This window comes from Bos taurus, chromosome 5 (assembly GCF_002263795.3).
Source record: "Bos taurus isolate L1 Dominette 01449 registration number 42190680 breed Hereford chromosome 5, ARS-UCD2.0, whole genome shotgun sequence".
Taxonomy (NCBI): domain Eukaryota; kingdom Metazoa; phylum Chordata; class Mammalia; order Artiodactyla; family Bovidae; genus Bos; species Bos taurus.
The window spans coordinates 60202855-60223931 of NC_037332.1; the positions used below are offsets into that span (position 1 = coordinate 60202855).

Below are 21077 nucleotides of genomic sequence, written 5' to 3' on the forward strand. Positions count from 1 at the left end.
GACAATCACATATGTCAAAATAAATCACATTCAGTCTGCAGTACAGAAATTTCACTAACTTAGGCTATTAACTGTATGTAGAATTAAGATAGATTGTGTTTGTTTGTTTTCCCTGGGCTTCATACAGTTTGCATTAGAAGTGCTAAGGAGCAAAGTTGGAGAAAGATCCTGGCTCTGAGGTTTAATCCTTGTGGGATTTTCTGCAAGTTACTTAGCAACTCTAGCTAATAATAGCTGCCTCACAGAGTTGCTGTAAGGATTAAATGAGATGATATATGTAAAGTGTTGACACATAAGTGCTCAATAAATGGCAGTCATAATGATGCTGCTGTTGACTTAAATATTATTATTATTATACAGATCTGAAAACAGTCTAGACTTTCCCCCAAGCATAGCAAGTTCCTATAAGGAGAAGAAAACTTTTATTGTCTAAATAATTATGGATAAATAAATTACATTATGAATAAAAATAGTCTGCTGAATAAATTTAATCTTGTGTCAGTTATAAAAATCTAATTTGTCATCTATAATTGGATAGAAGCAGAATCAGCTTTAGTTTCCCTTCTAAATTATTACATTTCTAATTGCTCTATTAGACTATGGGAATCAAGATACAGATGTTTAACAGCATCATTGCAAAATCTCATTTTACAGTGTATGGTTTTAAAAGAATCATATTTTCTTGCCTAACACTCTGAACATACATGGAAAACTGAAAGGCTTAATCTGTAAGAAACACTGTTACTCAAACTGAAAATCTATTCTGTCTTTTATTTGGGAGTATGAAGGATTAGTCTCATATAATTGAGACCATGGTTACAATTCAAGTTACAACAATAGTTACAACTATATCAAAATAGGTATTTCCTATTTTAATCTTCAATTTATTCCAGTTATTAATTTAAACTATCAGAGAAAATGATTTATTTCAATCCCTTAATTTGACTAATGCAAAACTAAGGCCTAGAGAGGTCAACGGACTTCACCAAATATCTATGGGATCAAGTGTAGAACTAAAAAACTTCTTTGTTTTCAGAATCGCAGCAACCATAAATAAAATAAGTTGATAACTGCTAGAAATAAATAGAACTAGTTTGGTATGGAATAAACCTGACTTTTAAAATCTTAACTGGTTCTCACACCTAAGGATAAATATCAACTATTTGGAACAATGTAAATAACATTAAGTGCCTCATTTCTACAGTTCTTTACACAATAGCCCACTATATTTCTACAACACATGGACAGGTTCTTCAGTGCTTTAAAAGTCAAAATGCTACTCAAATTCCATCATTTTAGACATTGGCTAGCAATAGATGTAGCATCATGTTTGGCTTTGGGAAATTTCACTTTCTTGGTGTATAACTAATACATTCCTCAAATATTTGTCTATATTGTATTATTCACTGTAATTACTGTATATATTGGCCAAAAAGATCAAATAATTTTTTAACAAAAGATACTCTCTGTGTTTGAGAATAACAGAGAATGGCTATTTTTTTACAAGCTAGTTGATGTTACTCTATAAAATATACAGTAATTATGATTAAAAAAAACTAAATAGACTTCTTAACCTTATACGTCAACAATTTTTCACTCATTCACATTCAGTCATGCATGCAAAGCTGTCATTTCCAATCTAGACTATTTCTGGTTAGTCTCTGCTGTTCTGAAGCAATGCCAATCAGAGTGATTATGTTATCACTGTTGTGGCAATTAAATGCTCTATTTTTTTTACTACTGAAAGCATGACTGATCTGATACATAGTCAAATCATAAATAGTTCTGTGTCTGATATTAATGAATGCCCATAATGCATTTTTCCAAAGTTATTTCTTCACAGTTAAAATAACTCTATTTACAATGAAAATCCTTCCTATTTTAATCAGTGGTTCTCAGCCAGGGGCAACTTTGTCTCCCAGGGACATTTGGTAATATCTAGGGAAATTTTTTCACAACAAACTATGGAAAATTCTGAATTAGATGGGAATACCAAACCACTTGATCTGCCTCTTGAGAAATCTGTATGCAGGTCAGGAAGCAGCAGTTAGAGCTGGACATGGAACAACAGACTGGTTCCAAATAGGAAAAGGAGCATGTCAAGGCTGTATGTTGTCACCCTGCTTATTTAACTTATATGCAAAGTACATCATAAGAAATGCTGGGCTGGAGGAAGCACAAGCTGGAATCAAGATTGCCGGGAGAAATATCAATAACCTCTAATACACAGATAAAACCACCCTTATAGCAGAAAATGAAGAAGAACTAAAGAGCCTCTTGATGAAAGTGAAAGAGGAGAGTGAAAAAGTTGGCTTAAAGCTCAACATTCAGAAAACTAAGATCTTGGCATCCGGTCCCATCACTTCATGGCAAATAGATGGAGAAACAGTGGAAACAGTGGCAGACTTTATTTTGGGGGGTTCCAAACTCACTGCAGATGGTGACTGCAGCCATGAAATTAAAAGACACTTACTCCTTGGAAGGAAAGTTATGACCAAACTAGACAGCATATTAAAAAGCAGAGACATTACTTTGTCAACAAAGGTCCGTCTAGTCGTGGCTATGGTTTTTCCAGTAGTCATGTATGGATGTGAGAGTTAGACTATAAAGAAAGCTGAGTGCAGAAGAATTGATGCTTTTGAACTATGGTGTTGGAGAAGACTCTTGAGAGTCCCTTGGACTGCAAGGAGATCCAACCAGTCCATCCTAAAGGAAATCAGTCCTGAATGTTCATTGGAAGGACTGATGTTGAAGCTGAAACTTCAATACTTTGGTCACCTGATGCGAAGAGCTGACTCATTTGAAAAGACCCTGATGCTGGGCAAGACTGAAGGCGAGAGGAGAAGGGGATGACAGAGGATGATATGGTTGGATGGCATCACTGACTCAGTGGACATGAGTTTGAGTAAACTCCAGGAGTTGGTGATGGGCAGGGAGACCTGGCATGCTGCAGTCCATGGGGTCGCACGACTGAGCGACTGAAATGAACTGACTGAGGGACATTTTTGATTGTCGTGACTGACGAGAGGAGGGATGCCACTGACATCTAATGGGTAAAGTCCAGGGATGATGCTAAACATCCTCCTATATATAGGACAGGCACCCTGCTTCAGCCCCAACAAAGAATTATTTGATCCAGAATGTCTGCAGTGAAAAAGTTCTGGAGATTGATGGTGGTGATGGTTGTACAATAATGAGTGTACTTAATGCCAATAAACTATATGTTTAAAAATAGTTTACATGGAAAATTTTATGTTATGTATATTTTACTACAACAAAAACATCAATAAATCAATAGTTCTGAGACAGAGAGCTTTAAATCACTTAGCGTCCTTTTATAAGGAAAGTATTTCAGTACTTCTAGGAAGGCCGAAAGACTCTGCACCTGGTAAAGTGACATTAATAAAGCAAACAACTTTACTTCCTTCTATCAAATCATATTTTGTTCTCTCTTGACTTACTTCCAAATTTCTTTCATCCACTAGTGAATGACTAAAAACAACAGTTTCCTCACCAACATGCACACTGTTGAAACAAAAATGAAAACAGAAACTATAATCAGATTGTTTTTTTTCCCTTAGGCTAGTTTCAGTTACATGCAACCAAAATCTTGACAAACATAGGACACAACAGAGGAACTTGGACAAAGACCAAATGTAAGAAAAAACATGTGGGCTGTATGGAAAAGAAAGAAGAAAAAAGCAATAAGCAAAAGATATAAAACATATGTTCAGTTCTCTAGTAGTCATGGAAATACAAATTAATATGAAGTATTAGTTCACACTAAACAAGTTGACAAAATTACAAGAGTTGGTAACACTGTGAACTCTCAAAAGGTGTTGGTAGAAGTGTAAATTGATACAACCTGTAATGGTTAATTTGATGTGTCATCTTGACTAGGTTATATTACCTGGTTGCTTGGTCAAACACCAGTCCAGATGTTGCTATGAAAGCAACAATGTATTTTTCGATGTGATTGACACTTAAATCAGTAGACCTTGAGTAAAGCAGGTTACCCTGTGGAATGCAGGTGGGCTTTACCCTATCAGCTGAAGGAATTAAAAGACTGAGGTTTCTCAAAAAAGTGATTCTGCCCCAAGACTGCCCTGACTATATTTTCAGTTACTGAACTGTTCTGCAGATTTCAGGCTCAAACCAGTAATATCAACTCCCACCTGAATCTGTAGTCTGCTAGTTTGCCCCACAAATTTTGGGCTTGGCCCACAACCTTGTGAGCCAATTTCATGAAATCTCTGTCTCTCACTCCATATTATATGTATGTGTGTGTGTATAATCTCTGTATGTTTGTGTGTTTATATGCCTGTGTGTATACACACAGAACCTCTTGGTTCTGTTTCTCTGAAGAACCCTAATACACATCCACTTTGAAGAACAGTGTGGCAATTTCTGGGAAAACTGAAGATGAAAAGGTCTAGAAAAGCTGAAGATGGGCATAGCCATTTTCAGATCTAGGTATGCAGCCTGCAGTTCCTCTCAAAGGGGAACTACTGGAATTGTGGTGGGGAAGTGTAAAATAAGATGAAGGAATGGAACTTCTATGTCTTAAAGAGTGTGGGGTGGGGTGGGAAAAAATATGGCAAATGTTAGAATGTGCTAAAAACAGAGATGAAGTATATTTCATGTTGCCATATTGTTTTCTGCCTTTCTTCTGTATTTTGTAATATTCTGACACTTCAATAAAAGCAGTTTTATAGCAACTTTTGTTAAGCCTGATGGCAATGGAAGTGGCCCTGACTGACAGGCCAAATGCACTTAAGCTCAAAGGGGAAAAGACAGTCTCAGCAGAGAACAAGGATGGGTGAGGAGAGGTTAAAGGAGAAAGTGAGTAACACTTGAGAACCCCAACACTTTCAGAATTCCCTTTGTGCACAGAACTTCCTTTGACTTCAAAATGGCTCATTTATCATTAACTGGCAAAGTAGAGAATACACATTTGTCAGATTAACATGATGCCCATGGATATCAGTGATCATCTTGACCTTTATTACTTTGTTAAGGCAGTGTTTGCCAGATTTCTGTACTATAAAGTTACTGTTTTCTCTTTTTATAGAAGTTTTTGAGTCTCATCTTGGAAAATGTTATAAATGGTTAATTTGCTATAATATCAAGTACAACCCTTTGATGATTGTCGCAAATGAGTTTTATGAGAAGTCGAAAGAAGACAGATCACAGCAAGGAAAAACTATAAAAAGCCTAGAATAGGACAAAGGTAGGAAAAAAATGAGATGTTGCTTAATCCCTAGTACTTTGCTATTTTTCTCTGCCTTCCTTTGTCCTAGAAGTTTTTTTTCTTCTTTCTTTCACTAACTGGGTCCAACTAGGTCCAAGCACGCAGGAACCCAGCCTCTATTTGTTAACCCTTGGATCTCCAGAGCCTGTAATAGAGTCAGTGATAAATAGATACTTATTGAAGAAAAGGGAAGAGAAAAGATAGGAGAAAAAGAGGAAATAACTGACCATACAGATTATCAATATATTTCTTAATATTTATTTTCTGTTACATAATCTTAAACTGAGCTTCATTGATTTATATCTTCTCTCTTAAAATATTTTCAAAAGTAGATTTTTTAACTCGATATCACTCTAAAGTCGTATTTTTTTTATTGGTTACCTGCCCTAAATAAAAATTTTACCATGCTTGCTTTAACCCATAGGAATTAATTTCAAATGCTAAAACTTCTAATTCCCTAGGAGATAAACAGGCAAAACTCCTAGCTACACTAAAAATATGTACTACATTAGACTATAGTATTCTTCTTACTCCTTATTTGCAGGAAATATACACTAAAGTATTTGGTGTAATAGAGCATCATGTTGGCAACTTACTAGCAAATGATTCAGGAAAAATAAAGTTAATGTGCCGTGCTTGCAATATTTCAATAAATTTGAAGTTATTTCAAAATAAAAATAATAATTTCCTTTCCATGAATGTGATTAACTACTTGATGTCCTAAGGGCTGGAAACAAGCTTACATAACTAATCCATTAGTTTATATTTGCTGCTGCTGCTGCTTAGTTATATCCAACTCTCTGCGACCCCATGGACTCCAGGCTCCTCTGTCCATGGAATTTTCCAGAGAAGAATACTGGAGAGGGTTGCCATTTCCTACTCCAAGGGATCCTCCCAACCCAGGGATTGAACCTGAGTCTCCTGCATTACAGATTCTTTAGCAGTAGTGCCACCTGCAAAGCCCTAATTTATTATAGGTGGAACTGAAAAAAAAAGGCCACAAACCTGGTCACCATTGCAAGGTTTCCCTTCTCTGAAAGCATCAACCTAAATCAAGACTAGAAAGAGTAGCCATACCTTTTGCTTAACAAAAGTAGCATCTGCAGTGGAACTCGCAATTGGGAAGAAGAGAATAAGCATTAAGACTACAGTTTCAAGGTTCTATTCCCTTCCTCACGTATAATTCTAATCTACGGCATGTCTGTGAGATAATCTAGATCACAGCGAGTCCGGTTATCATTTTCTTCCACGTGTTTTATTCATTCAGTCAATACTGGCAAAGTGAAGCTCTACCTTGGGTGTCATCTGATTGAGTGATGGACTAGGGCCAAACAGTGAAGGAAGGAATCTGCAGGCAGAAGGGTCAGTGACCTGACTGGCATTCCATGGACCAGTATTTGTGGGCTTGATATGGCCAAACACTTCAAGAATTGTGCTCCAGAAGAGCAAACTTGCCTGCCCCCTCGTCAGAAGAGCCTTGCATGTAGAGGAAAGTGGTCTTTGAGCTTGGTTGTCAGCTGCTCAGGGCTGTTCCCTACAAGTGCTGGAACACTTAGCACTTGGAACCTTTGTAGAGAGAGAGAGAGCCAGGAGCCACCAAGCCCAGCAAGCTTATTACCAAGCAACCCAGAAAGAGCCACAGGATGGTCCAACAGACACGCTTGTTTGACTCACTACACTCTGTTAACATTTATCAGAAACACTGAATTTTTGTTTACCTGGAACCAAAGGAATTTGAAGTGAAGTGCTTGTTGCTCAGTCATGTCCGTTTCTTTGCAACCCCATGAACTATAGCCCCTCAGACTCCTCTGTCCATGGTATTCTCCATGCAAGAATACTGGAGTGGGTAGCCATTTCCCTCTCCACGGTATCTTCCTGACCCAGGGATCAAACCCAGTCTCCTGCACTCTAGGCAGATTCTTTACCGCCTGAGCCACCTTGGAATCCAACAGGGTGGGTAACAGATGAAAAGTAAAATAACAAACGTATTTTTTTTTAATTTAGGGACTTCCCTGGTAGTCCAGTAAAGACTCTGCACTTCAAATGCAAGGGGAAGGGTTCAATCCCTGGGCCCCAATTGGGGATGCTGCCCAAAAAAAAAAAAAAAAAAATTTAGAAGTTTGATTCACTGGAAACTCTGGAGGAATAAGAGAGGGAGGGAGATTGTACAGCACAGGCGACTGTGGGAGAAGTTCCACGTGGTTTTGTTTTGTTTGTGTTTTGAGAACAGTGAAGTCCCTTTTTGTACAGATAAACTTCCAAGTGTCTGTATGATTAGAAATTTTACTCAAAATTCACCACCGGCACCCTGTGGAAGTACAGCAAGGAATCAAACTGTGTTTAAAGTTGATATTTGAAGCTGTCATCTGGTTGAGGGGTTCCTAGTCTTTTTACCTCTATATACATGCTCAGTTGCTCAGTCATATCCTACTCTTTGTGATCCCATGGACTGTAACCCGCTAGGCTCTTCTGTCCATGGTATTTTCCAGGCAAGAATACTGGAGTGGGTTGCCATTGCCTTCTCCAAGCAATCTTCCCAACCCAGGGGTTGAACCCATGTCTTCTGCATCTCCTACATTGGCAGACTGATTCCTTACAACTGCACCACCTCTAAAGGGTTTTACTCTCTACTTTTCCCCCAAATTGAATCTATAATTTGTGAAACTAAAAAACATCATTTATTGACAATTTGCTTGTCCATTTTTATAAACCAGATACATCTAATAATGCCCGTAGAGCTTCTGATCCATGATTATCAACTAGTATTTATATTTTTAGTTGATTTCATTCTAATAAAAAGCAAAGGAGCATAAAGTTTTCATCAGTCTTATACAGTCTCTATTAAAGGTACTGACCTTTTCCAGTCCTGTGGCAAAAAAAAGGTCAGCACATTTAATAGAGACTATATAAGACCTCAGATATGCAAATGACATCATCCTCTAACATCCGTTGAATCATTGAAAAAGCAAGAGAGTTCCAGAAAAAATATCTACTTCTGCTTTATTGACTACGCCAAAGCCTTTGACTATGTGCATCACAACAAACTGTGGAAAATTCTGAAAGAGATGGGAATACCAGACCATCTGACCTGCCTCCTGAGAAAGCTGTATGCAGGTCAGAAAGCAACAGCTAGAACTTGACATGGAACAACAGACTAGTTCCAAATCGGAAAAGGAATACGTCAAGGCTGTATATTGTCACCCTGCTTATTTAACTTATATGCAGAATACATCACGCGAAATGCCAGGCTGGATGAAGCACAAGCTGGTATCAAGATAGCTGGGAGAAATATCAATAACCTCAGATATGCAGATGACACCACCCTTGTGCCAGAAAGTGACGAACTAAAAAGCCTCTTAATGAAAGTGAAAGAGGAGAGTGAAAAAGTTGGCTTAAAACTCAACATTTAGAAAACTAAGATCATGGCATCTGGTCCCATCGCTTCACGGCAAAAAGATGGGTAAACAGTGGCAGACTTTATTTTGGGGGGCTCCAAACTCACTGCAGATGGTGACTGCAGCCATGAAATTAAGACGCTTGCTCCTTGGAAGAAAACCTATGACCAACCCAGACAGCATATTAAAAAGCAGACATTACTTTGTCAACAAAGGTCCATCTAGTCAAGGCCATGGTTTTTCCAGTAACTACGTATGGATGTGAGAGTTGGACTATAAAGAAAGCTGAGCGCCAAAGAATTGATGCTTTTGAACTGTGGTGTTGGAGAAGACTCTTGAGAGTCCCTTGGACTGCAAGGAGATCCAACCAGTCCATCCTAAAGGAAATCAGTCCTGAACATTCATTGGAAGGACTGATGTTGAAGCTGAAACCCCAATACTCTGGCCACCTGATGTGAAGAACTGACTCATTTGAAAAGACCCTGATGCTCGGCAAGATTGAAGGAGGGAGGAGAAGGAGATGACAGAGGACAAGATGGTTGGATGGCATCACTATCTCAACAGATAAGAGTTTGAGTAAGCTCCAGGAGTTGGTGATGGATAGGGAAGCCTTGTGCGCTGCAGACCATGGGGTCACAAAGAGTCAGACACAATTAAGCAACTGAACTGACTGAATTTTTAAATGTACTATTTGTTAGTTGTTTTATTTTTGAATAATAAAAAAGTTTGCAAAGCCTTAATACTACCTGCAAAGTGAGCCAAGTCTGTGGCCTGTGTTCGTAAACCATTGATCTAATCCAGAAGTTTTCAATGCGGAACAACTGTGCCATCCAGAGGATGCTGGGTAATATCTGGAGACATTTTTGGTTGTGACAACCTGGAGGGAACGGGTTGCAACTGGCATCTAGTTGGCAGAGGCTGAGGATGCTGCTGCAATATATTCATTCTACAATAAAAGGGCAAACCCCACAGCAAGAATTGTTTGGCCAAAAATGTCACTAGTAGTGAGGTTGAAAACTGTGATCTAGTCCCAAACTGTATAAATGAAGAAAACAAGCCCCAGAATAATTAAGTGACTTTTCCTTGTATTTTAAAAAACTTAGTCTGATTTTAAATTAGACAATTCATTCAAGGATTCCAGAAATAGAACCTATAACTTGAACAGACATTTATCCAAAAATATACAAGTAGCCAATAAGCACATGAAAAGATGCTCAACATCATTAGTCATTCAGTTCAGTTCAGTTCAGTCGCTCAGTCGTGTCCGACTCTTTGCAACCCCATGAGTCACAGCATGCCAGGCCTCCCTGTCCATCACCAACTCCCGGAGTTCACTCAAACTCACGTCCATCGAGTCGGTGATGCCATCCAGCCATCTTATCCTCTGTCATCCCCTTTTCCTCCTGCCCCCAATACCTCCCAGCATCAGAGTCTTTTCCAATGAGTCAACTCTTCGCATGAGGCAGCCAAAGTACTGGAGTTTCAGCTTTAGCATCATTCCTTCCAAGGAACAACCAGGGCTGATCTCCTTCAGAATGGACTGGTTGGATCTCCTTGCAGTCCAAGGGTCTGCAAGTCAAGAGTCTTCTCCAACACCACAGTTCAAAAGCATCAATTATTCAGCGCTCAGCTTTCTTCACAGTCCAACTCTCACATCCATATATGACCACTGGAAAAACCACAGCCTTGACTAAACGGACCTTTGTTGGCAAAGTAATGTATCTGCTTTTCAATGTGCTATCTAGGTTGGTCATAACTTTTCTTCCAAGGAGTAAGTGTCTTTTAATTTCATGGCTGCAGTCACCATCTGCAGTGATTTTGGAGCCCAAAAAGATAAAGTCTGACACTGTTTCCACTGTTTTAGGGAAATGCAAATCAAAGCCACAAGGAGATGGTTTATTAGGATTAGGATTACTATGATAACTATTGGAGAAGGAAAACAGCAACCCACTCAAGTATTCTTGCCTGGAAAATCCCATGTACAAAAGAATCTAGGGCTACTGTCCTTGGGGTCGCAAGAGTTGGACACAACTGAAGTGACTTAGCACATGGGATAACTATGATTTTTTTTTTTTTTAACGGTAAGTGTTGGTGAGATAGTGGAGAAGTTAGAAATCTCATACATTGCTAGTGGGAACATAAAATGGTGCAGGCATTGTGGAAAGCAGTCCGGTACAAAAATTCAAGTACAGAATTACCATATGACACAATTCCATTGTACATTAAAAGGATTAATCCGCGATAGCATGAATATCCTCCACCTCAAATATAAATGCAGTATAAAGACCGTTGCGGACCTCTGTCCACAAGGCAGAAGAAAGAGATGGGCAGGAAGACCACCACGCCATATTCTAGACTTCATCTGAAATATATTCTGTACTTGATCTTCTGTGAGTTTCAGCTCCCTTAAGTCTATCCAGTCTTGCTTCTAACTCCAGAGACCCAAACTCGTTCTCCCAAGTGTACAAGGACTAAGGAAACCCCCAATAGCTAGAAGTAGAAAGTAGAACGTGAAGTCCCTCAGTCGTGTCAGACTCTTTGCGACCCCATGGACTGTAGCCCGCCAGGCTGCTCCGTCCATGGGATTTTCCAGGCAAGAATACTGGAGTGGGTTGCCATTTCCTTCTGCAGAGGATCTTCCCAAACCGGGGATGGAACCAGGATCTCCCGCACTGCAGGCAGGCTCTTTACCGTCTGAGCCACTAAGGAAACCCCCACTAGCCAAGCTGGCGAGAAATCACGATCCCTCTACAGGGTACGCAACAAACCCTTGAGGAAGACGAGCATCTCACTGCCTATGCTGCATCGCAGGTACTCATTCTTCCGGCAGAGCGAAGTAGCTCGTTTTCCAATGGCCGCGCGCTACCAGGAAGGTACGCACCCGTTGGCTCCTGTGGTTGCCCGGAGACAGGCCACCCACTTCCTCCAATCAGCATGCATCTCTTTGAGCCCAATCACAGAAGCCAGAAGAGCGGCAGTCTGAGGTGAAAGGTCATGCTGCTATTTGGCGGCCATTTCTCTTAAAGGCCTGTGTGGTTACTTCAGTCCCGAGGGTCGCACGAGAGTTGCGTCGGCGGCGAGTATCCTGCAGCATTTCCCCACTACCGCAGCAGCAGTCGCGATGGTAAGGAGAAAGAGAACGACCAGAGTTGCGCGTGAGAGAGAGGGAGACTTGCCGGGCCTGGTGGTGGTTTCGCGCGTTTCCCATTCATCCGCGTGAGGCGCCGCGGGCCCGGTGGCCGGCCCCTTTCTCCCCGCCCTGGTTGTCTGAGGCGCGCCCTCCTTCCGAAGCCCTGTCTTTCCCTCCCTAGGAGTGCTCCTGCCTCCTTCCTCTTCGTTTGAATCCGAGCCTGAGGTGTTCTTGCTGCCTGGGGCCCGGGGTTGGGGTAAAGATAAAGCGACTTTTCACGTTCCACTTTACACACTCCAAAATCCTGTTTCGTCTAGTGATGTTGAGAGGCCCGACAGCCCTTTGGAATACTGAGCCCAGCCTTTGAGTATTCTCAAGTAAATGTGTTCATTTAGCAAATGTTTACTGAGCGCCTGCTACCTGCCAGGGCCTGGGCCAGGTAAAGTTCTAGGTGCTTGGAATATAGGGTGAAAAGTATTGATGCGGACCATGCTCTAGGTTAACTCAGTCGGTATGGGAGAAAGACATTAATCAAATAACGATAAATGTGTACTTTCAAGTAATGTTAAGTGCTGAGAAGGGCGCAAACAGGGTGCTGTGAAGGCCTGCCATGGTACGTTAGAAGAGTGGTTACGGTGTGCATCTCTTGGAGGAGGGATTTAACCTGAAACCTAAGCGTTATGAGAATACAGCTCCTTAAAGAGCAGGAAGAAGTGTATGAAGGCCCAGCTCAGGGATCAGGAGCACAGGCCCTAAGGCCGAGAGGAAAACCTGACCAGTTGAAAGAATTGAGAGCAGACTGCAGCCGCTTGCAAGGATAGAGGTTCTGAGATAATAGGGTCGGGCAAGACTTCTTAGGCCTTATGAGGGATTCTGGATTCAACTCCCAAGTGCATTGGGAAGCCATTGAAGCATTTGAAGCAGAGATAAGATAAAAGTAATACTTGCCTTGTGGCTGGTAAGTTGGAGAAAGACAAGAGTGAAAATTGGAGACCCACCTGAGATCACTCCGGATATGTTTATTCTAGAGGAGTTCAGTAGCCAGGTTTCTTGGTTCTTTTCCTTCTTTGAGCTGATGAGTGAGCAGATGAGGAAAGGAAATAAAGTCTGAATTGACTGGGAATACTATTGGTTTGCTGAATAAACAAGTTTAGGGATTGCCTATAGGTAGGAGACCCTGCAAGTCAAAGAAGAGCCAATCCTATCTCCTGGAATTCTAAGTGAAAAGCTGTGGAGCATGATCTGCCCCCTGCCTCCTCCTGTGGCCTCACACAGAACTAACTCCTATGTCCCAGAGATCACCTTATTGATTCACTATTCCCTCCTTTTACATAGGTAGCCCAGCCTGCCTAGATCTGCCCTTTTCCCTCTGGAAATACCTCTCATCCTTTAAAACAAAGGCACTACTTATTTCAGGCAATCCTCCCTTTGCTTTTAACCTGAGATTGTTTGGTATCCTTGTACGCAGCATATATCCTCTTACTACATTGCAAAATAATTGTCTGTCTGTATGTTTTGACCCTCCCACTGTGGGCTTCATGAGAACAGGGACTATCAGCTGCTCTTTTTCCTTTTCCTTTTTTGCCTTTACCTTTGTTTTTTTGTGGCCTTGGGACAGTGAGTGATGTATATTAGGTATTCAGTGTTTTAAGTCGACAGTGAATACTTCTGTAAGTTTTAATGGGTTGAAGATGAAATTGGCTGACTAGGTATTTTAATTTCTCTGAAGCTCTTCAACAGAAGTGAAAATTATGTAATAAAATGAAAGGAAATCAAGAGTTTGCTTCATTTGGACACCAAATAGTATTGATGGTTTAATAAAGAAGAGAATTAATCAAATTGGGTTCTTTTTTTTGTTGTTCTTTATGCAGAGTTTGCCCCTCAACCCCAAACCTTTCCTCAACGGATTAACAGGAAAGCCAGTAATGGTGAAGCTTAAATGGGGAATGGAGTACAAGGGCTACCTGGTGTCTGTAGATGGCTATATGAACATGCAGGTGAGCTGAAGAGTTATAAAGATCATTAAGTTGTATTTATTTTTCTTCCCCTGACTCCTCAGAGGTTTAGTGTGACTTACAAAGATATAATTCGTATAACTGACAAACATAAAATTCAGGAATAAAGTCAAGGCCAGGAAGGATGCTGTAACTGTGATCACTACATGTGAGATTGGGCACAGATTTCACTCCTAGTGTTTACAAGTAAGAAGAGCTCAGACATTTGGTTCACAGTGCCATAAGACAAATACACTAGAGTGTACAGAAAAAGCACAAATTTTTGCAGCACTTAGCTCTGAGAGAAACTTTTCAAGTGAAGTCTTTTGATAAATGCTAAATGTATAACATCAAAGTAATTTGATAAAAGCAATTCTTGAGGGAGAAAACAGACCGTGATGAACTGACTATGTGTCTGTTAAATTGGCTACTGTAAATGTTTCGGCCAGGCTTTATACTTTGTGTTTAATTGTGATTTTAAAATGTATAATGTAAAATTTACCATTTTAATCATTTTGAAGTGTGCAACTCAGTGGCATTAACTACATTCACACTTTTGTGCATCCATCACCATTATCCATTTCAAGAGCTTTTTCATCATCCCAAAGTGAAACTCTATGCCCATCAAACAAGAACTCGCCATTCCCTCTGCCTCCTGGTAAACACTATTCTTTTTGTCTTTATTTGAGGTACCTCATATGAGTGGAATCTTAAAATATTTGTCCTTTCGTGTCGGGCTTATTTCATTCAGCATGGTGTTTCCAGGGTCCATCCATGTTGTAGCATGTATCAGAATTTCAGCCCTTTTTATGGTTGAAGTAATGTTCCGTTGTGTGTAGCAGTCCCTTAGTATCCTTGGGGCGTTGGTTCCAGGACCTGCCTGCTGTGCTGAACTCCACAGATGCTTGGAGTCCATAGTTGGTTCTCCATATCGTGGTTCTGCATCAACTTGTCCATGCAGTTCAAACCTGTATTGTTCAAGGGTTGACTGTATATACCTCATTTTACTCATTCTTCTGTTGTTGAATATTTGAATTGTTTCCACCTTTTGACTATTTGTGAATAATGCAGTGAACATAGGTGCACATGAATCAGTTAAGGGTCTCTACTTTCAGTCTTTTTGGGTCTTATATCCAGAAGTGGAATTGCTGGATGGTACAGTGATTCTTTAATTTTTTGAGGAACTGCCAGACTGTTTTCCATAGCAGCTGCACCATTTTACATTCCACCAGCAATGAATGAGGGATCCAATTTCTTAATATCACCAACACTTGTTTTCTGTTTTTATAATAATAGTCATCTAATAATGTGAAGTAGTATCTCATTGTTTTGATTTGCATCTCCTTAATGATTAGTGATGTTGAGACTTATTTATGTGCTTACTGGTTATTTACATATCTTGCGGAAAATGCCTATTCATGTCCTTTGGCCATTTTTAAATTTTTGTTGCTTAATTCTAGTAGTTTTCAGCCACTTTTTTGAAGAAAATATTTGAGGTTATATTTTCCTGAAGCACAGGTATTTGTGTGACTGATTAATGACTGATGAATGAATTTTAAAGGGAACCTAGATAGGTGGTCAATCATGACTCCGTGTATTCTATACTGGTTATGTTTTTAGGTGAATACTAATAGGCGCACTTATAGGCTCAAAGCTGAGATTTTCTTTACTTTAGAGTTTACCACCTGAACAGACCATGCTCAGGTGCCCAGAGTTCCTGGAAAATTATCTAAGCAGTAATCGTTTGCCAGGGCTATAGAAAAATTTGAAGACTATACCCATTGTGCTAAAAATGTTCTAGACATAGTGGTGATTAATTACACAAGTTTGTGAATATACTAAACATCACCAACTTGTACACTTGAAGCGAATTTTGTGGTATAAGAATGATATCTCATTAAAAGAAGGGAATAAAAAAATAACCCACCAAATATTTGGTTTTAGAAGTAATGTAGCTTTCTAATGAGCCAGCAAGAGTTAGTATCTCTGAGTAACTAACCACATTGGTGATGCTTTTTTGAGTTTGTTCACTGGCACGGAATATACCGGTGAACAAAAGTTGCTGTGCTCAAGAAGTTTATGCTTTAGTGATGGAAGATGGTTTTATAGTGTGATATCAGGTAATGGTAGATGGCTTTGAAGAAAAGGAAAGCAGAAATGGAATGGAGTGAAAGAGTGTACAGTATTAGAAGGGATAGCCAGGGAAAGCCTCTCTGAGAAAGTAAATTTAAGCAGAGACCAGAATTGACTGAGTGAGTGAAGAATATCTGGTGAAAGTGAAAATCACTCAGTCGTGTCCGACTCTTTGTGACCCCATGGACTATAGGCCATGGAATTCTCTTAGCCAAGATACTGGAATGGGTGGCCTTTCCCTTCTCCAAGGGATCTTCCCAACCCAGGGATCGAACCCAGGTTTACCCACATTGCAGATGGATTCTTTACCAGCTGAGCCACAAGGGAAGCTCAAGATACTGTAGTGGGTAGCCTATTCTTTTTCCAGCAGATCTTCCCGATCCAGGAATCGAACTGAGATCTCCTACATTGCAGGTGGATTCTTTCCCAACTGAGCTGTCAGGGAAGCCCTTTCTTGGGAAAGAGCATCCCAATTTGAGGGAACAGCAAATTGCAAAGGCTATGTAACAGAAACATGCTTTTTCTGTTCAAGGCTTGGCAAGAAGGCCAGGGCAGAGTTAATAAGGGAAGTATGATAGAGAAGTTGGAGTGGTAGTCATGGAACGCCTTTTAAGTGATAGTAAGACTTTTGGATTTAATTAAAATATGATAATATACAAACAGCTCATACAGCTCAATATAAAAAAAAAAATGGGCAGAAGACCTAGACATTTCTCCAGAGAAAACATACAGATGGCTAACAGGCACATGAAAAGATACTCAGCATCACTAATTATTAGAGAAATGCAAATCAGAACTACAATGAGGTATCACCTCACACCGGTCAGAAAGGCCATCATTTAAAAGTCTAACAAATGATAAGTGCTGGAGAGGGTGTAGAGAAAAGGGAAGCTTCCTACACTGTTGGTCAGTATGTAAATTGGTACATCTTCTATAGAGAATAGTATGGAGGGTCCTTAAAAAGCTAAAATATAGAGTTAACATATGATCCAGTATTCCCACTCCTGGGCATATATCCAGAGAAAACTAATTCAAAAAGATACATGCACCCCAGGGTTAAGTCTTAAAGAGGAAAATGTAGAATCTAAAAAAATGATACAAATGAACATGTTTACATAACAGACTCAGACATGGAAAACATCTTTGGTTACTAAAGGGAAGGATGGAGAGGGATAAATTGGGAATTTGGGATTAACAGATACACACTACTATATGTAAAATAGATAAACAAGGATTTCATGTATAGCACAGGGAACTAAAACTACCCTGTATCTTGTAACCTATAACGGAAAAGAATCTGAAAAACGTAACTGAATCATCTTGCTGTACACTCAAAACTAGCCCAGTAATGTAAATCAGCTGTAATTCAACTAAAAAAAAAAATGTCGTAGAAGGCCTTTGAAGCATCATTGTATAATTTAGAAACCAGTTAAATGTTGGTGAACAACTGCTGCAAATAATCACTTCAAAAAAAAAAAGCTGGTTGATCTTTTGCATACAAAACTAATTGTCGGCAGTAATTTCAGGCAAAACCATATCCTCTACGAGATTATTTTTGTTGTCTAGGAGAAGGAATAGTATCCAGTAGCATTATTAATTCATTAACATGTTTTAATTACTTTATCTAACATCCGTTCTAAGCCCTGTTTTTCTTTCCCTTTGCCCACTTACCTAGTTAGTGATGGAAATTTGCCTGTTTCCTTTCCTGTTCATTTCTTTTCTGAGTCCCAGTAGCACTGATTGTGATTTTAATTCACAAGTAAAGTTTATTAACTATATGTAGAAGGAAAGCTAAACATTTTGATGTAAAGTTAGAAATAATAGAGTTCTCTAAAGTAACCATAAGGGTCACTCTTAATTACTTAACCTCTTAAGAACTTTTTTTTTCCTGTTTGTTAGCACATTATTTTTTAAATATCCTTATTCATTTCTTTAGTTTGGTTGTTGAATAAGAGTATTTGGCATTTTAATCATAGCTTTTATACCCATTGGGATCCTCAGTATGATTGATACAATGTTGTTAGTCCAAGAAAAGTTACTGTCTAGTTCTTCAGAATTATTCAAGCTTATTCATAAATTGGAGACTTCCTAACATGTTAATGTTTAATAGAAAGAAATATACATTACTGAGAGATTTTAAAAATTGTGTTGAAACAAGCTTTATTATATTAGTTCCACATCCATCAATATTAACTTTACTTAATGTTTTACATGAAACCAAAAAGGACTACAGTAGTATTGGAAAGCTAATCTAATTATTGTGGATAAATGTACATCATTGGTACAGAAAGGTCTCGGTTAATAAGTTCTCTCACCAGTATTAGCTATATAATACTCTTTTCCTCTGGTATGATAATACATTTTCTTCTTATTTAAAGCTTGCAAACACAGAAGAATACATAGATGGAGCATTGTCTGGACATCTGGGTGAAGTTTTAATAAGGTAACAATGTCAGTAGTATATATAAGGAGTTGGTGATGAGCATTAGAAATACATGTTTAAATGAACTATTGGTGCCTCAATCTCAGACTTATGTTTTTTTCTAACTACTATTAATTTAGAATAATATGCTACAGCTAGACTTCGAGAGTCTTGAAATTGTTAAACTTGTCAAAGCAGATTTAAATACTTCGGAGCTGTTCATTCTTAAGGTTTTCCTAGTGTGGCTATTAAACTTTGTAGCTCTTAACTGTGCCTTTTTCAGTGGTTTTAGTTGCAAGAACTTGATTTTTGGGTGGGTCTGTCTGCTGTTAGGTATTTGTATTATACTTACTTTCTAGAACTAGCTTCACACCTCTAAATTCTAGTCATTTTTACAACCACATTGTATAAAAGTAATACCGTGTGCTCTATAACAACCAAAGGTAAATTTTTTTAAAAGAGAAATGATGTGTTGTAACTTTAGCATTAATATTTTTGTAATGAAAAAAATCTAGTAATAGTAATAATTCAGATCTTACATGGGCTCTTGTTGAAACAACAAAATGGTGTCTTTCTGTTTACAGGTGTAATAATGTCCTTTATATCAGGGGTGTTGAAGAAGAAGAAGAAGATGGGGAAATGAGAGAATAGCATCTTTGGGGGGGAATTTTTTATATATATTTGTATACAATAAAAATCTGTTTGGTTTTCAGTTTGACTGTGAGCGGCTATTCATATTCAGATACTTACTTGCATATTCAGATGAAACAGTTCAAAGATTATTCACAGAACTAATACTTTAAAAGCCACCCAACTTTATTCAAGTTTGTTTTCATGTAAACCCAGTGCTGTATTTTTTTTTCCTATGAGAGAAATGTATTTATATGCTTTATAAATGTTTGTGAAAGTGAATTTCAGCCCTTGAAATTGTATATTAACCGAGACCTTTTAAAGTTATTTTTGAGCCACTTTTGACATATATAAAGTTAAATATTTTCTTAGAATTCATATAGATTGTGTTATTTTACTCAGTAGTCAATAAATTACATGTTAACACTATATCAGCGTATGCTAAATGATACATACATTACAGCTAAAATTGAAACACCACCTGAAAATTAAAATAGTTTTGAGTATAGAACACAACAGAAATTGTGAAATCAAATGTAGGCTAAAGGCATATGGTTTGTTCACTTAAGAGAATTAAATTTTCTGAACAGAACACCTTAACGTGAATTAGAAATCAGTCTCAAGGTTGGTTATGTTCAGACCACATAATCTAGTGGTTTTAAGTTTTAAACTCCTCAAAATCAGTGTTTTAGAGCTGTACATTGTTAAAATGTATACCTCATGGTGATAAAACGTATATTATGAACTTTCCTGTGGATCAGTTGAAAAAAATTATTTAAAGTCTCAGGTTGTCAGAATGCCATTATTGCTCTTAAAAGGTCATTCGCCATAAAGTTACACTAACAAAGTAGCTGTGGATGTGTATCCCCAACTGGGACAACAGAAGGAATAAATGTTTAGCTGTATACAGTAATGGTTAGGATATGGATAATAAAAGTCTTCAACAAAATAATGTAACTCTCATTTCCAATCATAAGAGTCTTTTAGAATAAGGGCCTGTCTTCTGAAATTGGTTAGGCCTGTATGTGTGGCAGAATATTGCCATGACTGAAAAGCAAAATCTACAGAATATGCCTAAGGCATTCTGGTAATAAATGTCTTACTGCTCCTGTTCAAGTGAAAAAATACTCTTCCTCCAGGGATTTTGTTCTTGTATCCTTGACTAAAAGTAGTTCATGTTTGTTACCAGATGGAGGTTTTGAACGGTAGATAAGTTGTCTTCCCTGCTGAAACAAAAGAGAAAAATAATATTTTTCATAACCATTATCTATTGAAGTATAACCCAGAATACTAATTATTAACTTGATTTTCCCAAAGAATAATATAGTTTAAAATAATCCAGTTACAAAGAGATTGATGACTAATGGATGTCCAAACGCAGGCAGAGTTAAGTAGCAAATGGAGTACCATGGTATGCAGAAGACAGAGCAGTTAGGTGTTATGGGGAAATGGGAGGGTATAGATAAAGTCATGTGTTTCAGATATGGTAAGCCATGTTTGAGGCCAACACTTCATTTCTCAGTAACCACCAGTAGGAGGAGTAGCTAGTTTCTCTGGTTAGAAGTGATACTTTGCTCTGCTGAGCAACAGTTACTAGCATTTAAAATCCTGTTAAACAATAACTTGAGAAAACCGCCTATTATCTTCTTGAGCACTCACAATCCTGTTGGCTTTTGGAGGTGTTCCAACCAGGAGAGGCTTAGGGACACCCTGAATCATACCTGTTTATTCTCTCTGGGGCATACACTCAACTTATGTCATACTAATTTTTCTCTTTGAATCTTTTCTCTCCCTTTTGTTTATTTTTGTTTTGCCTTTATATCTGAATGTGTGTAAATTAAAAGGATAAAAAACTATTTTGTTGGACATGAAATTTGATGGGACATCTCCATTGTGTCTCAAAAGAGGCAGCAACCCTGTGTGTGACCATCCCTGCATTGCAGTATATTCGACGTTCCTGGCTCCAGGGAACTAAATAGCACTGGCAGTCCTCCCCTTCATTATAACAACAAAAATGTCCTTAGAGGACCAGAATCCTTGAATTCCTTTTCTAACGTCAGATTTCCCCCACCTCCCCACCCTGCACCAATCTCCTTTGATAACCTTTGTTATTAATTTCTGC

General features: G+C 38.7%; 2 protein-coding genes across 4 annotated transcripts in view; one reads left to right on the forward strand and one right to left on the reverse strand.

The window, feature by feature from the left end:
- The first annotated feature begins 4739 nt into the window (after positions 1 to 4739).
- On the forward strand, positions 4740 to 19868 carry SNRPF (small nuclear ribonucleoprotein polypeptide F). Of its 2 annotated transcripts, XM_059886725.1 has the most exons (6): positions 4740 to 4819; positions 11401 to 11519; positions 11631 to 11770; positions 13648 to 13773; positions 18282 to 18346; positions 18910 to 19037. In XM_059886725.1, exons 1-6 carry the CDS (start codon positions 4740 to 4742, stop codon positions 18974 to 18976), a joined length of 597 nt encoding a protein of 198 aa, XP_059742708.1. In that variant the 3' UTR covers positions 18977 to 19037. The 2 variants fall into 2 exon arrangements, with proteins under 2 accessions (XP_059742708.1, NP_001181956.1); NM_001195027.1 differs by lacking the exons at positions 4740 to 4819; positions 11401 to 11519 and having other exon boundaries at positions 11622 to 11770; positions 18910 to 19868.
- The window catches only part of CCDC38 (coiled-coil domain containing 38), a 34473-nt gene continuing 31442 nt past the window's right edge, over positions 18047 to 21077 (reverse strand). Inside the window, exon 16 of one of the 2 annotated variants that reach the window (XM_059886961.1) lies at positions 18047 to 20181. In XM_059886961.1, coding sequence (XP_059742944.1) covers positions 20068 to 20181 — 114 coding nt within the window. In that variant the 3' untranslated portion in view covers positions 18047 to 20067. The remainder of the gene's footprint in view (positions 20182 to 21077) is intronic. The other variant, XM_024992504.2, reaches the window with a different exon arrangement.

What these genes read in the sequence shown, in the direction of transcription:
- SNRPF (XM_059886725.1), top strand. Translation starts at nt 4,740, where the DNA reads ATGGAAGTGGCCCTGACTGACAGGCCAAATGCACTTAAGCTCAAAGGG. An exon ending in CCGCAGCAGCAGTCGCGATG is followed by an intron (nt 11,771 to 13,647) that starts GTAAGGAGAAAG and finishes TTCTTTATGCAG; the next exon opens with AGTTTGCCCCTCAACCCCAA. An exon ending in ATGGCTATATGAACATGCAG is followed by an intron (nt 13,774 to 18,281) that starts GTGAGCTGAAGA and finishes TCTTATTTAAAG; the next exon opens with CTTGCAAACACAGAAGAATA.